Raw genomic sequence first — 24722 nt, 5'->3', positions numbered from 1 at the left:
GTATGGACGTGGTTCCATGGCCACAGAGGGTCCGAAGGTGGATTGGGGTGACGATGGGCCAAAGACAAGCCCAAGGACCTGGCTGTAGCTCTGATGTCCTTAAACCACTTAAGTGCTGAGTCCGCCTTCTCGCCATAAAAGGCGAGAACCATCAAAGGGCATGTCCATGAGAGAAGCCTAGACATCCCTTGAAAAGCCCATAGTTCTCAGCTAGGCATGGCACAGTAAGGCCACCAACGATGAGGTTGATCTGCCCAGTGAGTCGGTTGTGTCAAGCCCACACCTTATGATGAACTTACCTGCATCTCTCCCATCAGCAATAGCCTGGGTGAGCTTGGCTCGAGCCTCCTCTGAGACCATAGGCAGCACTTGTGCAACAGATTCCCATATTGTATGGTAGTAACAGCCTAATAGGCATGCAGGGTTTAGCAACTGCAGTGCTAGGCTGGCAGCAGAGAACATTCTCTTACCAAAGGTACACAGCCTCTTGGATTCCCAATGCGGTGGAGTGGTAGGGAACACGCCGGGGGTGATTCTGGATGTGGAGGCTTGGACTACCAAGCTCTTCAGAGTGGGGTGCTGGGTAAGGGAACTTAAATCCTCAGGAGGGGGTGATGGGGGCAGGCATTCATAGTACGATAGGAGCCACTGTGCAGGGCTTGGACCAGACCCAGAGTAGGACGTCCAGAAGGGCTTCATGGAAAGGAGGTAGCAGTTCAGAAGGGCTGACTTCCAACTGACGCACCTCCATCAAGACGTTTGTCCTAACTGCCACTATGGGCAACTGAAGGTCCAAGACCTTAGCCGCCCTGCGCACCACCATTGCAAAAAAGACTTCCTCCTCCATAGCGACGGTAGGCGGAGAGACAAGACCAGTATATGGTGAGGTGTCTAACCCACTGACCTTCGCCAGTTCCTCGTACCAGTTGTCCTATTCCTCATTGAGGGTTGGAAATCATAAGGGTCAGCAGACCCCTCCCAATCCCCCTCCTCCAACCCTATAAAACAAATAAGACACTGGCTCTTCTCCTGGAAGTTTGGGCCCGGTTGGCATCAAACAGCGCCTATCCAGCTACATGTTGGAGCCAGGAATAATGCTGGGGATGGTGCTGCCAGGGGCATTGATACTGGAGTGGGCGCCCAGGAAGGCCTCGATCTCGATCTCGATATTGGCTCCGCTCCTGATCCAGCATAGGATATAGGGTCTAACTGGCGCCAAGGTCTAACCCGCTGGCGTGGATCCAGAATGGGCCCCTCCCGTACCCGTGGGGCCCAAAGCAACTCCAGAAGGGCCAGGCCGCCCTAATGTGAGGTGCTTGGTCTCATAGAACTCCTTCAAATGGGGGGGTCGCTCGACTATGGGTAAATCAGTGAAGTGTAGATCAGATCTCGTCAGTTTCTGCCAACTCATGTCAGAAGACTTTGACAGATGCAGCGAATTTGAGGACCTCTTCGGCTCCTTTAATTTTTTATGCTTGTGGGACTTACCCGACGATCTGGTGTGCGATGACGACTATTGGGACGTGCTCTGTGAACGGTTCCAGAACCTTAGGAGCAATTGGGAACGCAGGCGTCTCAGAGTCAGCTGACATCGGACGGCAAGAAGCTTGAGGGAGCGCTCCCTCACTGCCTTCAGGTAGGCATGGCACAGCAATCCTTGCAGCTCTTGTAGTTGTAGTCTCATTCCAAGCACCATAAACACCCCAAGTGGGAGCCTGTCACTGACATATGCCTGTGAGATGCCCCACATGATTTGAAACCATCCAGTTTTTTGGGTGACTTCCCTCACACCAGGAAAATATATTATTTTAAGAAAAAAATAGACAAAAGATCAAAAAAGCCAGTCAAAAAGTGACTGAGGGGTAGCTCAGACCAGATCAGCGCTATCTGACGTGGAAAGGAAAGAACTGACTCTGACACCAGGGTGGCACTTACATAGGTACCATGGACGTCACTTCCAGTGCGGACGATGCCAATGTGGAGCCAATAATGCATCTACTGGAGCACAGGAGTACTTCTCGAAAAATCTTCCAGATTCAGCCTGACGCCTGGGGAATATCCTAAGGTAAAGAATCTGTGGCTAGAAATCCCTATCAGATCAGCTTTTATTTTTGTGTATTCTAGTAATCTGTTTTGCTTTTAGCCAGGCTACATCCACTCTTGAGATTCCGAAGAACGAGCAGTGTGTGTCGTTTGCAGAACAGTGTTAAGTGAAGCTTTTGTGCCGTGAAGACTCGTGATGTGAATACAATTTTTCTAGCGAAGATTGTCTCAACAGCCACAAGACACATTGGAGACAACTCTGTGTGAAGTCCACCTACACTGCTGCACATGAGTTTAAGTTATTCCGCTTTTCTTCTGATTAGAAAGGCACAGCTGGAGCAATGATTGACAATAATAGCATTCTGGGGGGAGGAATGGGACATAAGACTCTTATAAGGCAAATCTTGCTGGAATTACCTTAAAGGCAAGTGTAGGAAAAGCCAGATAGTGGCTCTATTTTAGGGAGAGTACCATTGAATACCATCAGGAATGAAATCCCATAAAGTAGGGTTTGAGGTGCACTTTTATAGCACCACATTAGCGGGAACCTTGCTAATAGCCCAGTTGCCTGTACACAGAAAATATTTTCTTGGAGCCGTATTGTCTGTTTAGCTGAAACCGAATTAAACATCTATGACCTTGTGGATCTTTATTCTCGGTTGGCACTCTATCTAGTGTTTGACCCCCTAATGTTGGTCACTTCCATCTGGTTAACTTGCACATGTACTTTATTGCACAGATTTATGGCTGTTCCAGCCAATGAGTTACATTTTTGATGGACAGGACCATCAAACATGATGACCTCCGTCAAGCCTTTAACAAGTATTTGTATCTTCAAAAGAAAATTCCAAAGCAGTATTTTGTTTTTGAAAAGCAAAAATCAATGATAACCCCTTCCCACACCATGGGGGTTTTCACCTATGGTGTGGGGAACGTAAAAATATTTTTTTACTGTCCCTTATGTCCACGTTTTTCATGGTGTTAAGGGAGAGTAAAAAATGATGTTAGGAGTTTTCACCCATGGTGTGGTGGATGTATAAACATTTTTACTGTCCCTTACATCAACGCTTTTTTTGGCAGCAAGGGAGAGTAAAAACTGGCCATTCGACCGTTCACTGTAAATCGGGTGAGCGGTTGAATGGACAACCCTCCAAAAACCCATTACTTTGTCAGGCCGTCGGAGGAGTTTGTCAGTTATTGAGATGGAGTAGTCTCCATTGCTAACCTAATAAAGGTCTGCCTGACTGTAAATCAGAGGGATAGACCTTCAGGGCCTCATTTGCAATATTATGCTGTAGGGCAGTGCCACAAGCTTTCCTGCTGCGCTGTCCTACGGCAAAAGAAAGGGGCAAGATATCCATTAGATATAGTGCATTTCTGTCCTCTTTCCCTGCGTTGGTGCTTAATTGACTGCCTTACACCAACACAGGCACCCTTGCACCATCGTGCAAGGGTGCATGCATTATAGGGATGATTTTTTTTGTGCAGGAAGGTGTATCGATTTCCTCCTTCTGTGTATGCTGCAGAAGTGTAGGCTTTTGACCCATTCCCTGGTTTACAGCTTGTTGTAGTTCTGGGAATGTGTCTAATGCCATGGGTGTTACCTGGGAACACCCACCGTAACGTCCATGGTACGCCTCCCCATCGTAGAGTGAGGCAACACAGCAACTTATGCTGCTTTGCCTCAGTCCCTATGTACAAGGCCATGAAAAGCCATGCAGGGTGGCTTTACGTGGCTTTGTTGAAATGGGTAAGCTCTGTGTGCCACCGGAACATCACAAAAAGTGACGTTCCAGCTGCGCACAGGGCTTGTAAATAAGCCCCTCGGTTTGGCTGAGATGCTGTATCCGCTCCACCAAACTCTAAATCAGCTCCTTAGCTCTTCCATAGTTAAGGGAACACCTGTTGGAAACATGAAACAGGGTGTCAAACTGGTGTTTTGGAAACATGAAACAGGGTGTCAATTTTGTGTTTAATGAACTAGAGGTTCAAAGAATACCTTGGCCTTTTCTGATAAAAGATTTTGCGACCCTGGATCTGTGAGGCCAATTCATGTGCCCCAAACTCAAGGTTCCCCAAGGAGCAGAGCCTCTAGCTGCTGTGGGAAAGTGTGAAAAAAGTGCTGCAGGTATAATGTAATGTGACAAACTGGTCAGACTTTACTAACACTTTGCGCCAGGATGGATTCATTTTTGTAAGGCAAATATTTTTCCAAGTGTTTGTTTAGAGTGTGACTGAAGACCCCCACAAATATGATTGGGTAGAACATCTGGTTTAGGAACGCGTTCTACTTGTGTGGGTTGTGGCCTTTTGAATCTCCCTCATTGCCACTGGAGATTCAATAGTAGTAATATCTTCATCACTAAGTTTAGTCATATGTTAGAAATCGGTCAGTCTTATCTTGATCTATTTCTTCCTAATGGCAGGCATGTGCAAGATGTGTATCTGCACAGGGCCGCCAAACCCCAGGGGCCGCCACGCCAATATATATCCTTAATATAACAATCCTCTGAGGATGGCTACATATTTGTGTGGCAACCCCTGGCAGGGATTTGGCGGCCTCCGGCTCTGTTCCACTTCCAAACACCCTGACCCCCCCCTCTTCACTGGCCTCCACACCTGCGTTCCTCCGGGGGCCCCCTACCTACGCTCCCTACCCAGGGCCGCCATGTGCCTAGAGCCGCCCCTGCTAATGGGTATAGAGATTCTCATAGGCATTTTTAAGGCCTGAATAATTTTGTTATTTCGTGTGACTATTTAATTTCTTTTTTCTTAAGTGCCACAGTATGTATAAAAGGACTTCTGTTTCTTTAATCATTTGCTAGAATCCTTACTGTCTTGTTAGCATCACATATTTGTTTAACTTTGTCATTTTTAATCAGTAGACCCACATTACGAGACAGGATCTTAGTATATTAATGTTTATGCAATCTCAGTTTAGGATAAAATTCAAAGTCATTTAACATAATTGTGAAAACTCAAGTTTCTTGATGTCTTTTTAAGAGGGTTGCCTTAGCAGTTTTATTCTCAACTGCAGCTATAGAAATGCAATTACCCCAAATTGTAGCTTTTGTTGCATCCCATGTATTATAATAGCTCTGAGGACTATTGCTATTGAATTCAAAGTAGTCTGTTAAGCTTTCAAAGATCTTTTTTCCACATGTTGGGGGTTTCTGAGAAATTCATTATACAACGTTCATGAATTTACCTGGAGTTTTTTGGGATACATTTTCAAGAATTAGCCCAATGGTAGCAATGGTAGAGTGATCTCAGATAGGTTTTAATATGCCCTCCAACACATAACATGGTAATCACCACAGGAGTATGACTGATGGAAAGAGGAGATAAAGGGAAATAACTGACCTGTTGGGTGTTGCATTCTGTACAGGTCTAGTAGATTCAAATGTTTACATTTAACCAGTAAAGTCCTATATGCTTTTGGTGACTTGGATTTCTATCTGTTTTTTCTTATCCAGCATAATGCCTAGAATTAGATTAAAGTTGCAACTAAGTACCATTTTCTGATTCCCCTGCCAGAATGCCTGACTTTTTATCCTGAACACATCCCAAAAGATGGAGTCTTGAGTAGGCACATTAATATCATTGCTAAGGAGTTCCCAGACCCATCTCCCTTCAAATCTCCTTCTATCTCAATAATTTCAGGTTCGCCTTTTTTCTATTCTTAAATAATCACACAATTCTTTTTGTGTACAGCCTCCCTACTGAAAGACCTGTCTGTTAGAGATTCTAGTTTCCTGTAAAAGGGCCATGTCACCTTTTCTCTTTCCACTATAGTCTAATTTATTTATTCGATTGTTCCAAATCCTTCACATTTAATGAGAAAATATTAAGCCTCAACATTAATAACTGAAGTATCAGCATTTATCTCCATAAACATTTGTTTCACGTGCTTGTTGTCCACTCAACTGCCTTCCTGCATAGAAATAAGCGTGGTCAACAGCCAATCTCTTCAATTCCACAGCAAACGGTAAAGAGACTAATAAAAGTGAGAATAAGAAGAATGAAAAAAGAGGGGTGATACAAAAATAGACTTGAGCTTACACAAGTTTATGCCACTATTTTGTTACTGTGCAATCTAAATCAAGTACATTGCTATACACTATCAGTATATGTTTCGATCAGTTTCTTGTCATAGATCAATCTGAGTCAAATCCAGTTTATTGATGTAAGTCAAACTACACTTATTGAACCACCTCAAAACACAGTGAGGTGGCTGATGTCAAATCTTTTTTATGTATTTATAGTAATTCAATACGTAAATGCAGTGATTGGCACTGTCAATATGAATAGGGGTGAATGCTGATTACTTTTTTGAACTTGCCCTGTGTTTGTTTTCATTTTACAGACCTTACCTGGAAATGGAAATTTCCCTTTCTCAGGACCAAATTCAAAAATACACAGACTGCCTTCAGTTGTACATGAACAGCACTGTCAAGGAGCTGAGGAGACTTTTTCTTGTGCAGGACCTGGTGGATTCCTTGAAGGTATGCTTATTAAAACTTTCTTTGATAGCTCCAAACCCTGGGGCTAAATAATGAGCTTTGTGACGCAGCACAATGCTGCAAGTCACCTTACTGCGCTTCACTACTTGACAGGGAAAGGGCAGGAATGTGCCGTATTTAATGGAATACAGCGTATTCCTGACCTTTCCCATTTTTTTTCCATTTTTTTTTTAGAGTTTTATGTAGCGCGGTCTAGACCCGAACTGAATCAAGTATCAGAGCACTTTACAAAGCACCAGTTACGTTACATGAGGACAAGCATTCATTTTAGGCACGGGGAGATTAAGTGATTTGCCCAGAATCACAGGAGGTTTTTTTGGCGTCGTTACCGAGACTCAAACCCAGATCCCCAGGTCCGAGGTCGAGCGCCCTAGCCGTTAGGCCAACTCCTCTCCCCATGTGCTGGTGCACAATGGGCTGCCTAGTGCCAATGCAGACACCCTTGCACCATGGTGCAAAGGTGCCTACGTTGTATGCAGGATTGTTTTTGTAGTGCAGGAAGTGGCACTTTCCTGCACAAAACAATCCTGGTAGGCAGTATACAGCACACCTAGAAAGAGGAAGAAACCAGGAGAAATAGAGATTTTTCTCCTCGTTACACCTCCCCAGAAAAGGTGTAAGATGTTGACGTATCCCCAGGTTTACAAGTTCTTGTAAACCTGGGGATGCATTAAAATTCATGGGAGTTGCATGGGAACACACAAGCAATGCCCATGGAGTGCCTTCCCAATGCAGAGTAACACAACACAGCGATTTGCTCTGCTTTTCGTTACTCTGGGATTTTTGTAGCCACAAAGGGCCAGGCCAAGTGGTTTTCCTTGGCCTAAAAAACCGACTTGCATTGCATGGTGCAAGAACGATGCAAACAGCCTCATAAATAGAACTCTTAATGTGTAAAAGACGCAAGAACAGTAAAACATGGTAACCCTTAATAACTTTAAAAACTAGGTAATCATGATAGAACACGTTAGACTGGTGATAGCACTTTCCATTCTTAGAGTCCTTTTGTTCCTTGATGGCCGCTAAAGGCATGCATAGATAAGTGACACCAACAATGGCAGTCTTACCTTTGTGTGTCCACATGATTTGTCCTTTGCCAAAGAAACCATGTGGATTCTTATAAATAATGGGCAGTCTTGAATGCCCTCGGTTGTTTTTTAGTGCTTTAAGTGATGAAACAAATAAGATGTGAGGCAATTCATTCAGCAGGTGTAGTTTTTTTGTTGTTGTAAATGTCAGTGTTCTCTATTGCTAGGGCTTCTAACCAATGGTAGACTGTGTATTCTGATGCCATTTGCTAGTGTTGGAAAAATGCATTGATATTGAACCACTCTGAGTCTAAGTCCGTAAAACACTACAGTAGTTGTGAACAACGGTTGTGCCTTTTTTGCTAGGCTAAATGCTGTGGCTGTTGCTATCCTTACCATATACAGCTCCCTCCATTTGGATTGGTTGGAGGTATAGCTGTGACAAGTTCTGTTCTGCCAGTGGTAGGGTAGGGGACTTGTGAATCTGGAGGCACTTGCAACAGCTTTCAGATTAGAGCTACTGAACAAAATCACATGAATGGAATAATTAAAAGCAAAGCGAATAAAGATAAATGCGCAACTAAAAACCATGAGGACAAAAGACAATTTGAGACAATAAAATTCCATAAATTACTATGACCATTAGGGCCTTATTATGAGTCTAGCGGACCGTGAACTCACGGTGGCGGTCTCCCAACCTCACTATTACAAATAGGGTGGTCTGGCCACCCTGGGGCCATGACAACTGCAGCAACCGCCAGGGAACCGCCGTTCCCTGGCGGTTGCGCAGTGGTCCCGTGGCCGCAATATACTGGGCAAGGCTGCTGCAGCCCCGCCAAGCATATTACGAGTTTCCTCACTGTGACAGTGAGGAAACAAAGGGCCCCCTAGTGCCTCACGCCATGTGGATGCACAGTGAGGGGCATAATATGTGCCCCCCTGTGTGCATGCACACCCGTACCTGCATGGTATGAACTGCAGCAGTCCATGCCGTGCAGGTACTGCCTTTGACGTTCCCATTGCGGTGCCCATTTCATAGGCACCACCGTGGGAATGCCAAAGAACCGCCTGCCAGACCAGGAAAAAACTCCTGATCTGGCAGGCGGTTCCTACACAGGTTTAATGGTGCGGGACGGTCTCATAATAAGGCTCTTAATCTCTGAAATGAAATTTTATTAGCTTTGTTGTCCAATAGCATAGATTAAAAAAAGAATGAACAGATATGTTGGTTGCAATTCAATCCACCGTTAATTAGGTACATCTTTAGCCAGCTTTCCAGACCCTCCATAAAGGTATGGCATGAGCCATTTCCGTAGAGTGCCTCATAAACATCTTGGTAGATCCTTGTTTCACAAGCATGTATGTTTAGTGTTGAAATAACCATGATGTAATCAGAGGAGTAACACCTGATGTTCTTTTTTTCTGCAGTTCGCTGTACTAATGTGGCTGCTGACTTACGTTGGAGCGCTCTTCAATGGGCTGACGCTGCTGATCATGGGTAAATAGCACGTACTGTTCCTGCTGGGGAGTGGTTGCTTCTGAAAACTATTTTGAAAACAGGATTGCCTTCCCCCGAATGAAAAGTGTTCATTAAATGATTTTCAGTGTGTGATGTGCCACATTTCCCTGGAATTTACATATTCTAACCATTCATTGATTGGCTGCCTTTTGATGTTAGTTTTTTTGTTGCTTGTTGGGGAAGAATAGGAACCAAAGAAAACACAGGTAGAAAGATGGGGCGGCTTTAGGGCGGTTCTACAGGTGCAGCCACCCCTGGCTGCTAAAGGGGGGGGGGATGCTGTGCTTACAAATAGCCAGTGAGTTTAAAAGCCCCTGCTGCAGAGTTCATTGTTTGTGAAGCAACTTTCAGGCAATAATGAACATTAATATTCCTGCTGGAAAAGAGAGATTGGAGTTTTGTCAAGTGGCAGGTTTGACTCCTCATAAAGTAGCTCAGAGGGTTAATGTGCCTGCTGCACAGAACATGTACCATGCAGGTCACCGTACTGAGTGTGAGTGAATTATGAGAAGGCCTATAAAAACTAAATGTATGTCAGAGAGGGGCTATGGAGAGATGAGAGGCACTATGTGGTAGTGAGGGAAAGAAGGTAATTGAGGGGCAGGCGCCAATAGAAGATTGTTGCAGCAGACACCACGGGTGCTAAAGCCAGCCCTGGTGACAAGTAAGTGGTGCAAGTGTAGGTGGTTCCTTTGTGTGCTGCCTTTTGACCATTAGCATTTATTAGCATCTATTTTCCACCACTGCATATATTTCAGGAATCCCAGTGTTCTATGCAATAGTGGTCAACTTAGGTCCAGGTTGGCCAGATTCAAGCCAGATTTGTATCATATTGATGGCATATACACTCACATACATTGAATCTAAATGAAGCTTGTTTACACAGTGGTTAGTTGAACATCTGTCATGGATTAGGACTTGTGCTGGACCCTTTATCTGATATCAGCTCACCAGAGCACCTACCAACCCAGTGTTTACCCACTAAAAAGATCTGTCACTGGATCACTGACATAATATTGATCACAGAAATATTATGTCAAAAATATTATTTACAAAAATATAATTTTCCTATACCTATGAACGCAAGTACAGAAATATCAAAAAATATATTGTTTTCCACTAATATTGTTAAAAACATACACAAACATTGTTTTAATATATATATATATGTTATATGTAGTTTTAAATAGTAAATCTTACATATTTTAATATATAACATTAATATAATGTAAATTAAATAAATGTAAGTTACACTTAATACTATATATAAATATATACTAAACATACACACTTAAATATTTATGGGTGTGTATGTGTTTTTGAAAAAAAAAAATATATATTGGTTGGGCTTTTTAAGAACTGCAGAAACGTGGGTTTCATTTATATCCACCGCAGGCGCTGACGAAGGCCAAACCGGCCGAAATGCATTCGCCATTTATCTGTGAGCAATAAACGGAGCTGCTTTTAATCCCCGCTGAGGCTTCTGCTTCTGTCACTTGAGAGGAGTTCCTGTTTTTCATATATATATATATATATATATATATATATATATATATATATATATATATATATATATATATATATGTATTTTTCTTAATCCAAGGTTGTCACCTAAACCGCCGCTCGCTTCTGGGTGGGTGCTGCCACGTAGCAGCGGTGCACTGCAGAAATTTCTCCAAGACGCTCTGTAACAACAAAGTCTGGCACACACTCGGGTCCGTAATATACCAAAATTACTTTATTCTTGTCCCTTTGGCTTTGGCTAACAAACACGTTTCGGCCATGACGGCCTTCGTCAATGTCAGCGTGACAATGTCAGCGTGACAAACATTTCATAAAGTTTCAATACAAGTCAATTACTGCTTCTTTTTATTGACAAAAAGAATGGACTTACGAACAGTTACTATCGGCATTGCATGTGGCGGCCATCTTGGAGAAGATAAAAGAACACGATTGTTCTATGTACACAATACAAATTCAAATTCAATAAGTGGTTCCTCTCCATTATTCGTACATGAAATAGCTGATTTGTGAATAATCAAGCCCTGGATGGGCTCAAATCATACTTAAAAACGTTTACAATCGACTTTGTATGTGGCGGCCATCTTTGAGAGGATAAAAGAACATGATTGTTCTATGTACATAATAAATATTCCCCTCCATTTTTCCAGACATGTAGTTAAATCATCTAGCCCCGAATGGGCTCAATCATATTATCACCTACAGCCCATATTATATATAATCCTAACATGTGTTTACATAACACTCAAAAAATGACCAGCAATCAAGCCCTGAATGGGCTCATGAAACTTGGCAGTTTAATTCCACATTATATCAGATCTTAAAAACAATCTGAGCCGTTCCTTTACATATCTCACAGTAAAAATCAGTAGTGAAGTGTACAATAAAAACATCATAAGAATAGATCCAGAAGTGAGGAAGATAAGTGAGATGAAAAAAAGATAAACAATAAATCCTACTGTACTGTAAATGTACTTGGAAATTTGTTAGAAGAACGGGACAAAGGGAACCTGGAGCAATGAATGGTGATCCAAATATATTTATACAATTGATCACTATGAATATATAGTCCTAAGATATAAAGGGTATATTCTCAATTTATCTCAATATATTGTAATATTACTATGCATCTTAAAGAACGGTACTCTTGATCATGGTGTTTCTTTATACCTTAACCTACATGGACCCATGGTTCCTCTTCACAATTGAGTCCATGTGGGGCGAAGGTTTGAAGTTCCACTATATAGTTAGACTCCAGCTGTCTCAGTATTCTTATTCTGTCACCTCCTCTCTTCATGGGGGACACTTGATCAATACAAAAGAAATTTAGCAGTTGGCTATTGCTTTTATGATGTTCTGCAAAATGCCTTGCAACAGGATAGCTACTGTCTTTTTTAGTTATAGCACACATGTGCTCCAAAAATTCTCTTTTTTGTCTGGTGTATCGTGCTTCCCATGTACCATAGGTTGCTCAGACAATAGACAGTGAAATGTGAATTACAATTTAACAATTTTCCAATATGTTTCGTCTGATCCCTGCCTGGAACCCGGAACTCTTTTAATTTTTTTAACTGCAATAAATAAATGTAACACAATTAATAATCAATTAAATATTAACTAATAATTTCATAATTCATTAATAATTAACTTTCCACCCTATATCCCTACACATCCAGAAGCACGCACTTAATATATAACCTAAAAAATACAATTATTACACTATCTAAATGAATACTAAGCAATTAAATGATTAATAATACATTGATAAATAATTATAATTAATTACTACTTAATGACCTTCCCACTCTATACCCCTATAACCCCAACAGCCTGCACCTAATATATAACTTAAACAATTATTACACAGTTTGTATATTTATGGATCCCGTAATTAATTAATACATTGTTAATTAATTATTACATAATTAAATTCTTGCCTCATACCCCTACAAACCCAGAAACCCGCACCTACTATATAACAAAAAGTAAAATTATTACACAATTTTCATATTTATGAATCAATTATTTAATAACCTACTACGACAATATAAATTACCATTAGAAATTAAAATAAAAACTTATGAAAAAACGTAAAATTACAAACTAAGGGGCTATTATGATGGCAGGCGGATCGCCACCGCCGGGCCAGCGGTGGCGATCCTCCAGCCATTTGTACCTGATTTACCACCCGCCATATTAGTGTGGCGGGGTTATCGCGGAGGACGGAAAGACGTACCTGTCACCTTGTGTATGGCAATGCAAACCATGCTCTTTTAACATTGCAGACGGAGCTGCACCCAGCAACACCATCTCAATGTTAAAGGCCAGAATGCACCCGCCAGTGTGTCGGGTGCATCCTAATTGGTCTCATGGGACCGCCGCACCTCTGGCGGTCAGTCCCATTTTCCGTTACGGTGTCGTAATGTGGCCCTATATTTCAAAATATTACTAACAATTTTACAAACAGTAACAACACATAAAATTCATATATGAACTAACACAAAAATATTTAAAAAAACGATTCTTTTAACACTACACAAAATGGGGAGAGCACAACACCCGTTTTGCCTCAGAGGGTGTGGGGAAGAGGGATCCTTTTTCCACACGCTATGGGACTGCCCATTGATAGCAGAATACTGGCGAGCAGTTCTACGAACGATATCGCAAGCAATGGCCGTGTCGCTTTTGCCGGAGCCGCGCAAATGCCTTTAAAATGTGTGGGAACCAAATGACTTAACACGCCATGGGCAGGTGTGGGTCACGCTGGGACTCATGGTAGCTAAACGTAATATAGCACAGAAATGGGGAGCGAGGGAGGTGCCTTTGCTGGGATCCTGGTGCAAAGATATGGACTTAAATATGCAAGCGGAAAGAACGGTGTACATAACCCCTAAGTGCCCACAGAAATGGACTAAAATATGGGCTGCATGGAATGCATACCGGGGAGATATATGTGATCGATACCGGATTCTGATGGGGGCAGTTCTGACGATGACTCTGGGGAAGAATAGCATGACAATCGTGCACAATTGGCCTGAGGTCAGGAGTGCTGTGCTCCAATTATATGGGGAGGTGGACTCGGATAAATGTGTTGAGTTTCATAACCTAATTGTGCATTATAAATGTAAACAACCTGTGATAGATGCTGATGAGTTGTATAATAACAATAAAAACAGTTTAAAAAAAAATCGATTTTTTTTGCAACTATATTATTGAAAACAATATTAACAACAATAATATTATTGACAACGATATTACTTACCTGGAAAATTGATATTCTTTATGCTATTTCCGCATCACAATATTATTGTCACAATATTTTTTCCCGTCATTTCTGTACCTTGATATTTCTAATCCTATATTTTGTTCAAACTCCCTGTCACTATGTATTTAGCTCTGAAACACCATTCACTGCCTCATACGTTGTTTCCAAGGCTAATTCCTCGAGATGCACTAGTTAGCCTTGGGCTTACCATTTCACCAAATCCTTTGAACCTGTTTAGAGCTAAGGTACTATTCTATTTCAGGTGCAAACGACTGTTTTTGCCAGAAACTATATTCACAGTTAGGTGGTATTTGCCCTTACTGTAATTGCTCATGTACAACATGCCCATGTGCAATTATATTTGTTGTACAATTTGCCAACAGATTTTTGGGTCATAAAAGATGGGGAGAATTTTATTGAGAAACATCGGTAAGTTCAGATATATGTACCCTGTAACACAATACATGGTGCAGAAATTGAAATTCCTTGTTATCTGCCAACATGATCTTGTCAGGTTTTATCTGCTGTACAGTTGCAGGCAAGTGGTGCAGGGTATCCAATATGTACATGAGCAAATAGCATATGTGCCATTAGCGCATGAGTAAATACAACCTAAATTGTAATCCGTTGTCAAGAGCAAAAGGAAATAATTTTAACTCAATATTTGTAACAATGCCTTGGTGTACTAAGACCAACTACAGCCACATTCATGTCTGTTAAGTAGCACCTACTTGTCCATAGAGCCCAGGTCCTATGAAACATCTTTGGCAGATAATCCTTCCAGGTCCAATCTTATTACATCCCACCTGGTCTTTCATCCCTCGACAAAAGCATTTGTGGAAAGTAAACTTTGTTATGAGTAGGATTCTCAATAATTCCAGGCAGGCATGACCAAGTTAGTATATCTTGCTCATTTGCTTACCTAAAATGGGCAATGTGAGTAGCTGTAGTTGCTTGGGTACACTGGAAAGGTGTGTGTTAGTGGACTGTTTTGGACATTGATAAAGAAACTTAATGTCTGGAAATGCTGATTCTGTGATCTTTGTATTTCTTACAGCTGTGATCTCCATGTTTTCTCTGCCTGCTGTATACGATAAGTATCAGGTGAGTCGAGGCAGCTAATTACTATTAAATTTGCTGTTGAACTTGACTACATTTATTAATCATTACTAACTCTCTCTTATTGTATTTGGCTATTTAGCCTCAGATTGACCAGTACGTCGGGCTCATGAAGACCCATGTAAATGCAGTTGTGACAAAGTAAGTCAGATGTTGTGGTGTATGTGCTATTATTGTTAAAACATAACGCTTTGCCCCAGTGGCTGGTCACTCACTCTTCTTTTACTCAGGTCTGACCAAATGCCCTAAGTCTTTTCCACCTTCAAGAAATTGCACTCTTGTCTAGTGCTTAATTTAGACAAAACACATGTGCAGGAGCCCTAAGTTTTTCTTAGGGGTTACATAAAACAGGGGCAGCCCTGTTACCCAGAACCTGGGGTCAATAAATATTGAAACAGCTGCATTGTTCAGGGACTATGTAGTGCAAAACAACAAAGCAACACATACTGTTTTATATGAATGAAACAGTTGGATTTAAACAGACAAAAGAAGAAAATAATGAAAAGGCACCCATAACAAATACTTAAAAAGTGTTTGTTATTATAATTGTTCATAAAATACAAATAATAACAAATTATAATATACAATACACAAGTGGTGCTCCCAAAGTTGCACAAGACAATGTGACTGCAAATACAGTATACGGTATTATCAGAAAAACAATGGCAGAGGAAAAGTTCTAAACAAAAAGGATCCAACAAATAACATGAACATGAACGCAATGTATCCTTCCTCTTTGATTTTTTGCCAAAGGAATATGTGGAAGGCGTTTCGACCATATTGATTCATTGGGTCATCATCAGGACACCGGACAAAGTTCAGAGCAACCAACAGATTGATTGTGAACAATCTGAACTGCCAATATCCCAAACAAGAAATTCTCCAGGGCCAATGATACATACCAGTAGTCCCAAACAATAAAATTGTAATCGCATAAATTCACTGGGGGGAACCTATGCATAACTCGTCGGGCCACCTACAAGCTCAAAAATACTTCTGCTGCCGAATGAACCCAACAAAACGCTCATGTCATTCTCCAACCAATTAGTCATAGAGTGACACAAGCGCTTTGCAACTTTGTGAGCACCACGTGTATATAGTATATTACAATTTTGTATTATGTGTCTTTTATGAACATTTGTAATAACAAATGCATTTTGAATATTTGTTATGGGTACCCTCTCATTATTTCCTTCTCTTTTCTGTGGTTAAATCCAACTGTTTCATTCATGTAAAACAGTATTGCTTTGTTTTACACTAAATAATCCCTGAACCATTGTAGATGTTACAAAGTTTTTCTTAGAGCACGTCACTTGGGTTGCTAAATGCCAGTCTTGCCGAATACCAACTTACTCAAGTCTTCATTCTGCCTCATGCCGCTTGCTTTCACTACCTACATACCTTTCTCTTTATCTTTATATTGCAGGTGGTTCCTTTTATCTCTTTTTCCCTTTGTCATTGTTTTCACATCTTCTCTTCCCCTTTCTTTATCTCTTTTCTACCATTCTCTGTCTTGTTGTGGTTTACAGTCTAATGGAAAATAACTACATTCTTCAGAAATGAGTTCTGGTGCCTCAAACTTTTAACCAGCAGCACAAATTAAGCACCGTAATTGCCTTGTCTCTGCAGCCATATAAACACCTGTGATCCAACTTTGCTGTCTCTCATCCACCATCTTTAGCTAACTTTATTTATTCACATTAACACTCACTCGCCCCTTCCTTTCTTGAGGGTTCTGCTCTCAAAGCCTTTTCTCAAATGGTAGTGGCAGGTTCTCTCTTTCAGCCTGCTTCCCTGCTATCTTCTTCAAAAGACTCCTGTAGTTTTGCCTACCATTTTAAGGTATCTCAACTCACAGGTTGTTTACTTACAGTAAAGATAAGCCAGTGTTTAGAATGCAATTATGGATGTGCTTTTGCACAGTTCTCTAGAATGGGAATGATTTGGAAATTGGATTGGTTTCATAGCAAAGCCAATTTTAAGTTGCAAATATTGTGATTTTCTTTTATATATTGTTTTATATTAGAGGTTTGTTAAACGTATTTTCTACAAAACCCCTTTCCATTAAACCTAAAAAGGTTTATTTCAAGCATAGGTTATGTATCTGGGCTTGTTTTGTAATTAATTAAATCAGTGCAACTGTGTTTTCACAGAATGTGCTCCGTGTTGTCTCCAAAAACATGCTTTAATCACCAAAGTGCTTAATTTGTTTAGAAAAACTTAAGAGCAGGGGCCCAAAAATGTTCTCACGGGCCTGCCAGTACCACTAGTGGTTGCCAGGGTTGCTGAATACCATGGTTGCCTAGACTTGATTTCACTGCATTTCCCTTTCTTCCACGATCCCACACTTCCCATCTCTTTATCTCCCTCTTCAAGGTTCTTTTCATCCCCGCCTTCTCCTATTGCTGCTTTCCCTTTTCTATCTTGCTTCTTCTTGTACCATGTTCTGCCTCCTTCTTCTTTGTTCTGGGTCAAAGTCTGGTGATGAAAAATAAGCTCCAGTTCACAAAAATGAGTGTGAGTGCCCACCCCATGCAACCAGTGGTACACATTAGACACTATCAAAGACTACTTGTTAAATATCTCAAAACATGATTTTTATGATCTGAAAGTTTCATTTACAGCACTGTTTGTATTGGTCTATGCGTCTAGTGAATGCAGGACATCAGTTCCTGCACCCATGAGATGCATTTTTCTGCATTTTTGAGTTGGGCCTCTCTGAACATATGTATTAGACATAAACCCCACCTGGAGAATGAAGAGATTGGCAGCTGTCAGTCGCCATTGCATCAATCTGAGAAGGCCGAATCCACAACGGTCTTGCGATGCTCGCTTGACCATGTTGAAGACCAAGGTCAGCGATATCAGGGGTGCTGATAGCCTAAATTCTCCTGTTACTGACCAACACCCAGGATGGTAAAATGTTCAGATAAGTACCCCTCTCCCTACATGATTACTTAAATAGAAAAATCAAGCTGTGTGGTGGTGCTAATAATCTCAACCCATTCACAAACCACCTTATGGTTCATTATTAGCATTACTCAATATAAATGTATCTTTGCACTGGGACAGAGGAAGCCAGAGGCCCAATGAGAGTGGCCATAAGATTTCATTTAAGATTTCATTACAAAGCTGTCAAGCATAGCATTTTTCACCCAAACTTAGGTCAGTGCACCCATGGCTTTGTAATCCACAATAAAATGATAGCAATGAATGGTTAGTATAGCACCTCTAAATTCTTCTTTTATTTTTTAGAATCCAAGCAAAAATTCCTGGCACCAAAAGAAAGGCAGAATAAACGGAATATCAAGAAATACGACTGTTAAAAAAACTTGGGGTGGCCGGAGTGGAGACAGCATTGCCCTTATACATCATCTCAGTTTTCCTGTACCATTTTTTCAACACCATAGTCTTAACACAACATATAGGCGGAAGCAGCTCTTTTTATGCTGTCTCTCGCCTCTTAGGACCACTCCTGTATACTGACTGGGAACGGTGTTCTAGAGGTAGGGGGGGTTTCTGTTGCTTTTTAAGTGCATGATGCTGGAAGCCTCATTAAATATTTAACTTTTGTTTGTGTTGTCCTCTTTAATCTTGGCAGTGCTTTTAAAATGTGACATGTGGCTAGGGCTTTATGCTTAGTGCACCGACGCAATAGTTACAAATTGCTTCTATGTCACTGGATTGCTGGATGGGTTTTTCTCTCTTAACTCTATGGAATTGTTGACTAATGTTTTGGTGTTTCTTAACCACAAAACGTGAACACAGTGTACGGTACTTCTGCAGTAGTGATCAGTTTTGTATCAATAAAAGATCCAGTGGTCTTGATGTAAACAATCGACTAGCTGGTGATAAATGTCTGGTATTTAGAGTTTCAGCTTGTTAAGTGTATTACAATTAGTATTACATTCTCTGTACCTCTTGACAACTTAATTACGAACTCTGAATATTTGCACTTCTCATGTACTTCGTACCGAATGCAGAAATTAATGTTATTAAATGTACACAGCTTTCTGTCTGCTCGCATTGACAGATAACAATTAACCCAAATAAATGTACACTCTTGCAAGCACCCAGTATATGAAAGTGGAAATGGACAATTTGTCTATTGGCCTTTAGGGTCTGTATCTTTTTTTGTCCCTGCACAATTTATCCAGCAAAGAATGACACAGGAAAAAACGATTGTATTTTTTATTTATTTTTTTGTTTTGAAGTCACGTATCTCAATGTGTATTTGAGTAAAGAATGAAAATGAAATAAACTTTTTAGTGCCACAGAACGTTGTCTTTTTGTGTTAGTTTCTAATGTGCATTTAACATCTGATAAGAAGTGTAAGTGTTTATGGATAACCGGACTTTTTTTTAATGTTTTCTGCATTTACTAATGCATTACTGCATTTACAAATTTTTATTCGAAACTGTGCAAAGCCTAAAGTGTGGACGGAGTCTCATGGTGACTGACAGGTTATTCAAGATGGGGAAAGTTAGTTAAAGGTTCTGTAGAAGAGCCAGGTCTTCAATTGTTTCCTCCAGAGGCGAGGGGCATCTCTGGGGTTTTTGAGGTAAGTCCACCCAGAAAGTTGCTTTCCACACATCAAATCGTGCGTATGTGAATGACAGAGGTAATCTGTACAGCACAGGGAAATTCACCGCATGCTAGGGGCAATTGTGGTTGGGGTTAAAATCTATCTGATCTTGGTATAACTAGAGCATTTTAAAGGAATATTGTAATTGTTCCAAGTTTTGTTATTTTAGCTGATCTAGTTGACGACTGGGAACAGTTAATGCCTAGATATTCATGAGTACAGGACTAAGGCTACACACATTATAGCAAATTGTTTGAGATGTATTAGCATTCAGTTTCTTGCATTAGTATATTGTAAGGGTATGCCCTACTAGTTCACATGCTTATGTCAAATGACTATAATATTGCATCCACTACTGCGAACGGTCCACTATTCTGCAAGGTAAGTGTAAAAAAGGATAGTAGGTGTGCACAATTGTTAATGGGGTTAGTTAGGTGATGTTGCGTAAAGATAGTAACAATTTACCTAAAATGATGATTTTGTGGTAGTCAGGGTCCTGGTAGCGATATTATTGTAGACCGACATTATTAACCTTGATATACTGTCATACATTCATTGTAAGCACCTTGCTGATGCTTCAGTCACCTTCATCGCCTCTCTTAGTCATACATAAACAAGACCACATTGTCTGTATTTAGACAGTATCATCCACAAGCCTGCCCACTTGACTCTGTCGAATGCTTCACCCGAAGCCAGCAATATCCAGCCTACTGGGAGCCCAAGCAACTGTGGAAAATCAAGCAAAGATATGAAAAGATTGCTATGCCCTGCTGTAGAGCACTCACGGACAAACATATGTTGCACTTCAGAAAACAGGATATGTAAATTAGAAGATTTCTAGGTTGGCTAGTAGCTAGCTGTAAACACTGCTTTTTCCTTTTAGATGGGATATAGGCCTTATAGTTGGGGGCAACGATTTGTCTTTACTTCTGTTTCACAAGAAAGCCATGTTATATTTAGGCAAAGATTTGAGGATAATTTTAGTTTTAGTTACCCACTTAATGTGGGTTTTTCTCTAACAGAGGGGGCTACACAACTGGCAATCCTTTCAAATATCACTGCGGGTAGCCCATCCCTTCCTGCTGCTCCATGCCTATTGTTCGACTTCTCACTCCACCACTCCACCGCGGATGAAAGTACTGCCACCTTGCTGTTTGGGAGATCGGTAAGAACCAAACTACAACAGAGTGGAACAATGAACGCACTCGGACTGCTGACAAAGTTTGTGCCACTGACACTGCTTCGAAACGTGAAATGAAGACATACGCTGATCAATGGCGGAGAACTCACAAACTCGTCTTCAACGAAAGTGACTGGGTTCTTTTTTTTTTTAAAAACTCTTTATTCGCATCTGTACAGTATTGTCACTGTTTTATCATTGGTTCTTATCACACAGTACAGTCTTTTTCTCATTTTCTTCCCAACCCAACAAGGCGGTTATGTACAATTCCAGCATGTTATAGATGTCATGTGGAAAAAAATACAGGAGTACAGTACATCATATTCTTCCCCATTCTACATTTCCTTGAAGGCACTTGTACGGTCAGTGGTACATTACACAGTGTCGCATCAATACGTTTAGTAATCAACAAACTAAAGGATCAAACCCCCGATCCTCACCCCTCCCAACAACATCCACCCTATCCCCATACGTCTCCTGCTCGTGTGTAGTCCAAAATGTAACACTCCGTCATAATGAATCAGACTGTCATAGCATTTATTTAAGTTCACAGAAACCACACCCGTGCACCAGCAGGCTTTAGTACACCGATATTGCACACTTCTGCAGATCCTATACCATTCTTCCATTCACACACCCCCTATCTGCAATGGTTCCATCTCTATCTCCTCGAGTTCTAGCAGCATAGCCTCCCAATCCAAGTGACTGGGTTCTTTTCTAAACAAAAACAGAAGCAGAAAAAAGATTATCTATTTTCCACCGATCCTCTGAGAGCTGTGATATGCAAAGGACATATGATAACTGCGCAATGTCCTGGAAAATCCATCACATGGGATTCATCACATTTCAGACATCTATTTCGACATTCATCAGTCCCTGTAATCTCAGATGGGGCTGCCCCACCTGACGGCCCAAATCAAACATCAGCTGCTGTACCATCGGTGTCCACTCAGGGGGCATCTCAACTACCTCAGACCATGCGATCTGGCCAAACAGTGTGAGCACCTAGACGACTTATCAAAGAAATATAATATTTTGCTGTTGTTTACGCCTTTTTATTTACCAAGGGGAAGACATAGGGGGACATTAGGATGACAGGCGGACTTTGTCCGGCCGCCATTCTATTGGACAACGGGACCGCCCACCATAAGGGCGGGGGTCCCGTGGGGGGAATTAGGATGCGCCTGCCACAGTGGCTGGCGCATCCCGCATTTTTAACATTGCGGCGGGCGGTGCTGAAAGCACCGCCCGCCGCAATGCTAAAAATGCACATTGTGCTTTTCAATGCACAACATGACAGGCCCCGCGCGGTCCCTGTCATGTTGTGCATTGAAAAGCAGGGGGGTACCATAGGTACCCCCCATGTGCACCCCCCACGCCCTCGGAGTCCATGGGGGCCCGCAACGGGCCCCCGCATGTGGACTCCGCATGCCTTTCCGTGGCGGCATTGCCGCCACGGAAAGGCATTGACATATATGTAATATATGGCTGGCGGTGTCTGATACACACCGCAACCATATACAAGGCGACCGGCGGAAAAGCGGCAGACGGTCTTTCCCTCCACCGTGGACCCCCCCCGGCCATGTTAATATGTCGGGGGGTCTTTAAAGCAAGGATGGCTGGCGGATCGCCCGCCATCCTAATGGGCCCCATAGTGTCTTAAGACTATGATCGCCAGGACCCTGGGGTTCTGGGCGGACTGAATGAGAGAAGTATGAAACCATTTGGGGAGGTGGCAAGGTATGGTCATAAACGTTTAGGAAGGGGGGGCGTGGCCGAGAGCCGAGCATGGCGGACGCTTCTTGAGGTAGCTCCGTCCTCTGCCCGGTGATACAAGCTGAATATCCTGTACCCCGGACGGCCCCTGCGTCCCACCCGGGTCTGATGACAAGTAAGGGACCCTAGAGCGCACAGTCGGAGCCTTGAGTCCGGCGAGACTTCGTACGGGCAGTCGGAGCTCCCGCGGTGTATGAGGCCTGCCGCCAGACACGCAGCCGCGGTCTCCCGTGCTGAGAACGGCCGAGCGGGGTGAGCCCTGCAGGGACGGCGTCGTGGAAGACAGTGGAGCGTAGGGGAGGCCAACTTCACCGGGGCGCTCCTGCCGTGCACAGCTGAAGCCTGGTGCCAACATTGGTCATTTGCTGCTGTTATTTCCCACCAGGGACCGGCGAACAGTGATCGGCGTGCCCGAGATTGTGGATGTAGACAGAGCCGCGGTCTCCGGCAGAGTGAAGGTCGGCGCGAGGTGAGCCCTGCTGGGGGAGCCGCTACCGTGGGAGGCGGAGAAGAGTGGAAGCCTCGTGCGCTGAGGCACCCGATGGCCGGGATCCCTGGCATCTTACCCTGTACCTGACACGACGTCCTGGGACCCTCCCGGGGCTCACTGGGCGCTGCAGCCGCCATTGTCCATGAGGCGTTGCAGTGCGTGAGCTGATTTGCGCTGGCAGACGCGCAGGACAGGCAGAGTGTGTGTGCGTGTCTCTCCACCGGGCGCACCACTGAACTACACGCGTCGTCGTCAGGGGACTGCCAGAATAATAAGCAGTGACCTGGAAATTGTGGGTGAGCGGCACTGGGACGACCCTACTGACTGCGGGCAGGACGACGCCCTTGCATGGTGACCACGACGAGGTCTGTTGGAGGCACGAACTGAAGCAACATTTACCCCGAGAGTGCAGAGGGCGCTGATGGCCCTAGGGGGTCTTCGCCCCGACGGACAATGGACCTAGAGAGGGAGACTGGCCGTTAACACTTGTGCACACGGGCGCTGGCCTGAATACCGTCACCGCTGACCACTGCGGCTGGCGGTTCCACTGCAGGTGAGGGCGACTCCTCCTGTCTACGGCCTTGAGGCGACGGCGAAGTGGCGGGGAGGATCACATATCTTTTCTCGGAGGTGGGGAGGATACTGCACACTGAGCCTCCCTGTGTGGCGGGCGGCTGGGCACCGCTTCGTGGGTGGCGGACCCCCTGGACGGACCTGAGAGATACCCGAAGCGGGCCCGGAGCGACCAACCAGTACGACGCTGCGCCCGCCCACACGCGGGACGACGAGCCACTAACGGCTGGACATAGGAGGAGTGTGGCGTCTGTGGTGATTTGTAGTGGGCTGGAGCGGGATCGCCCGGGGTGGATACACACCGCCAACCTGGCAACGAGAATTATGGGCAGAAACAGGACCAAGATGCCCGAGAGAGGTGCCGGTCTGGTATTGCAGTCAACTGGCTCTGAGGACCCGCTGGCCTCCTCGAATGTGGAAATGGTGCCTCCTACGGGCAAGGACTCTCAAGAGAACACACTGGACCTCATCCTGTCTGAGATCAGGGCCTCCAGAGAAGCGCTCGAAACAAGAATGGACAACATGGCAACTGGTATGTCGTTGCTGCGTGCTGATCATAATAAGCTTGCGGAGAAAGTCACGTAACACAAGATAGCGCTAGATGACCTCATACCACAACAGACGGAGCACTCCACGAAAATGGAACACATGGAGAAGCAGCTGAAACTAATTTGGGAGAGGATGGACGATGCGGAAGGGAGGACACGCCGCAATAATGTGTGCATTTTAGGTGTTCCGGAGCGCAGTGAGGGGAGGAACCCAACGCAGTTTGTCGAAGACTGGCTGAGGGATATCGCGGGACCACAGGCACTCACACCCCTGTATAGTGTGGAGAGGGCGCACAGGATTCCGGCTAGACCACCCCGACCGCGACCTCTAATAGCACGTTTGCTGAATTATAAGGATAGAGACATAGTACTGAGAGTGGCACGGGAGAAGGCGCCATTGGGTTTTGAGGACAAGACGGTGTCGATATACCCAGACTTCACCCCGACGGTGCAAAGGGCCAGGTCAACGTTTATGGGAGTGAAAAGACGTCTGAGAGCCAGAAATCTGAAATATGCGTTGCTGTTCCCGGCACGCCTGAAAATAATTTATAA

The 24722-nt window shown here is 43.2% G+C and overlaps 1 protein-coding gene across 2 annotated transcripts in view; it reads left to right on the top strand.

Annotated features, from left to right (window-relative positions):
* Positions 1–19297, top strand: part of RTN1 (reticulon 1) — a 566864-nt gene extending 547567 nt beyond the window's left edge. The window contains exons 5-9 of one of the 2 annotated variants that reach the window (XM_078660618.1): positions 6410–6548; positions 9023–9092; positions 14957–15003; positions 15101–15159; positions 18274–19297. In XM_078660618.1, the coding sequence (XP_078516744.1) occupies positions 6410–6548; positions 9023–9092; positions 14957–15003; positions 15101–15159; positions 18274–18316 (358 nt within the window). In that variant the 3' untranslated portion in view covers positions 18317–19297. The remainder of the gene's footprint in view (positions 1–6409; positions 6549–9022; positions 9093–14956; positions 15004–15100; positions 15160–18273) is intronic. The other variant, XM_078660619.1, reaches the window with a different exon arrangement.
* The last annotated feature ends 5425 nt before the right edge of the window (positions 19298–24722 follow it).

This window comes from Lissotriton helveticus, chromosome 9 (genome assembly GCF_964261635.1).
Source record: "Lissotriton helveticus chromosome 9, aLisHel1.1, whole genome shotgun sequence".
NCBI classification, from domain to species: Eukaryota; Metazoa; Chordata; class Amphibia; order Caudata; family Salamandridae; genus Lissotriton; species Lissotriton helveticus.
The sequence above is the reverse complement of the archived record's forward strand: the minus strand, read 5'-3'. Positions and strand labels throughout refer to the sequence as shown.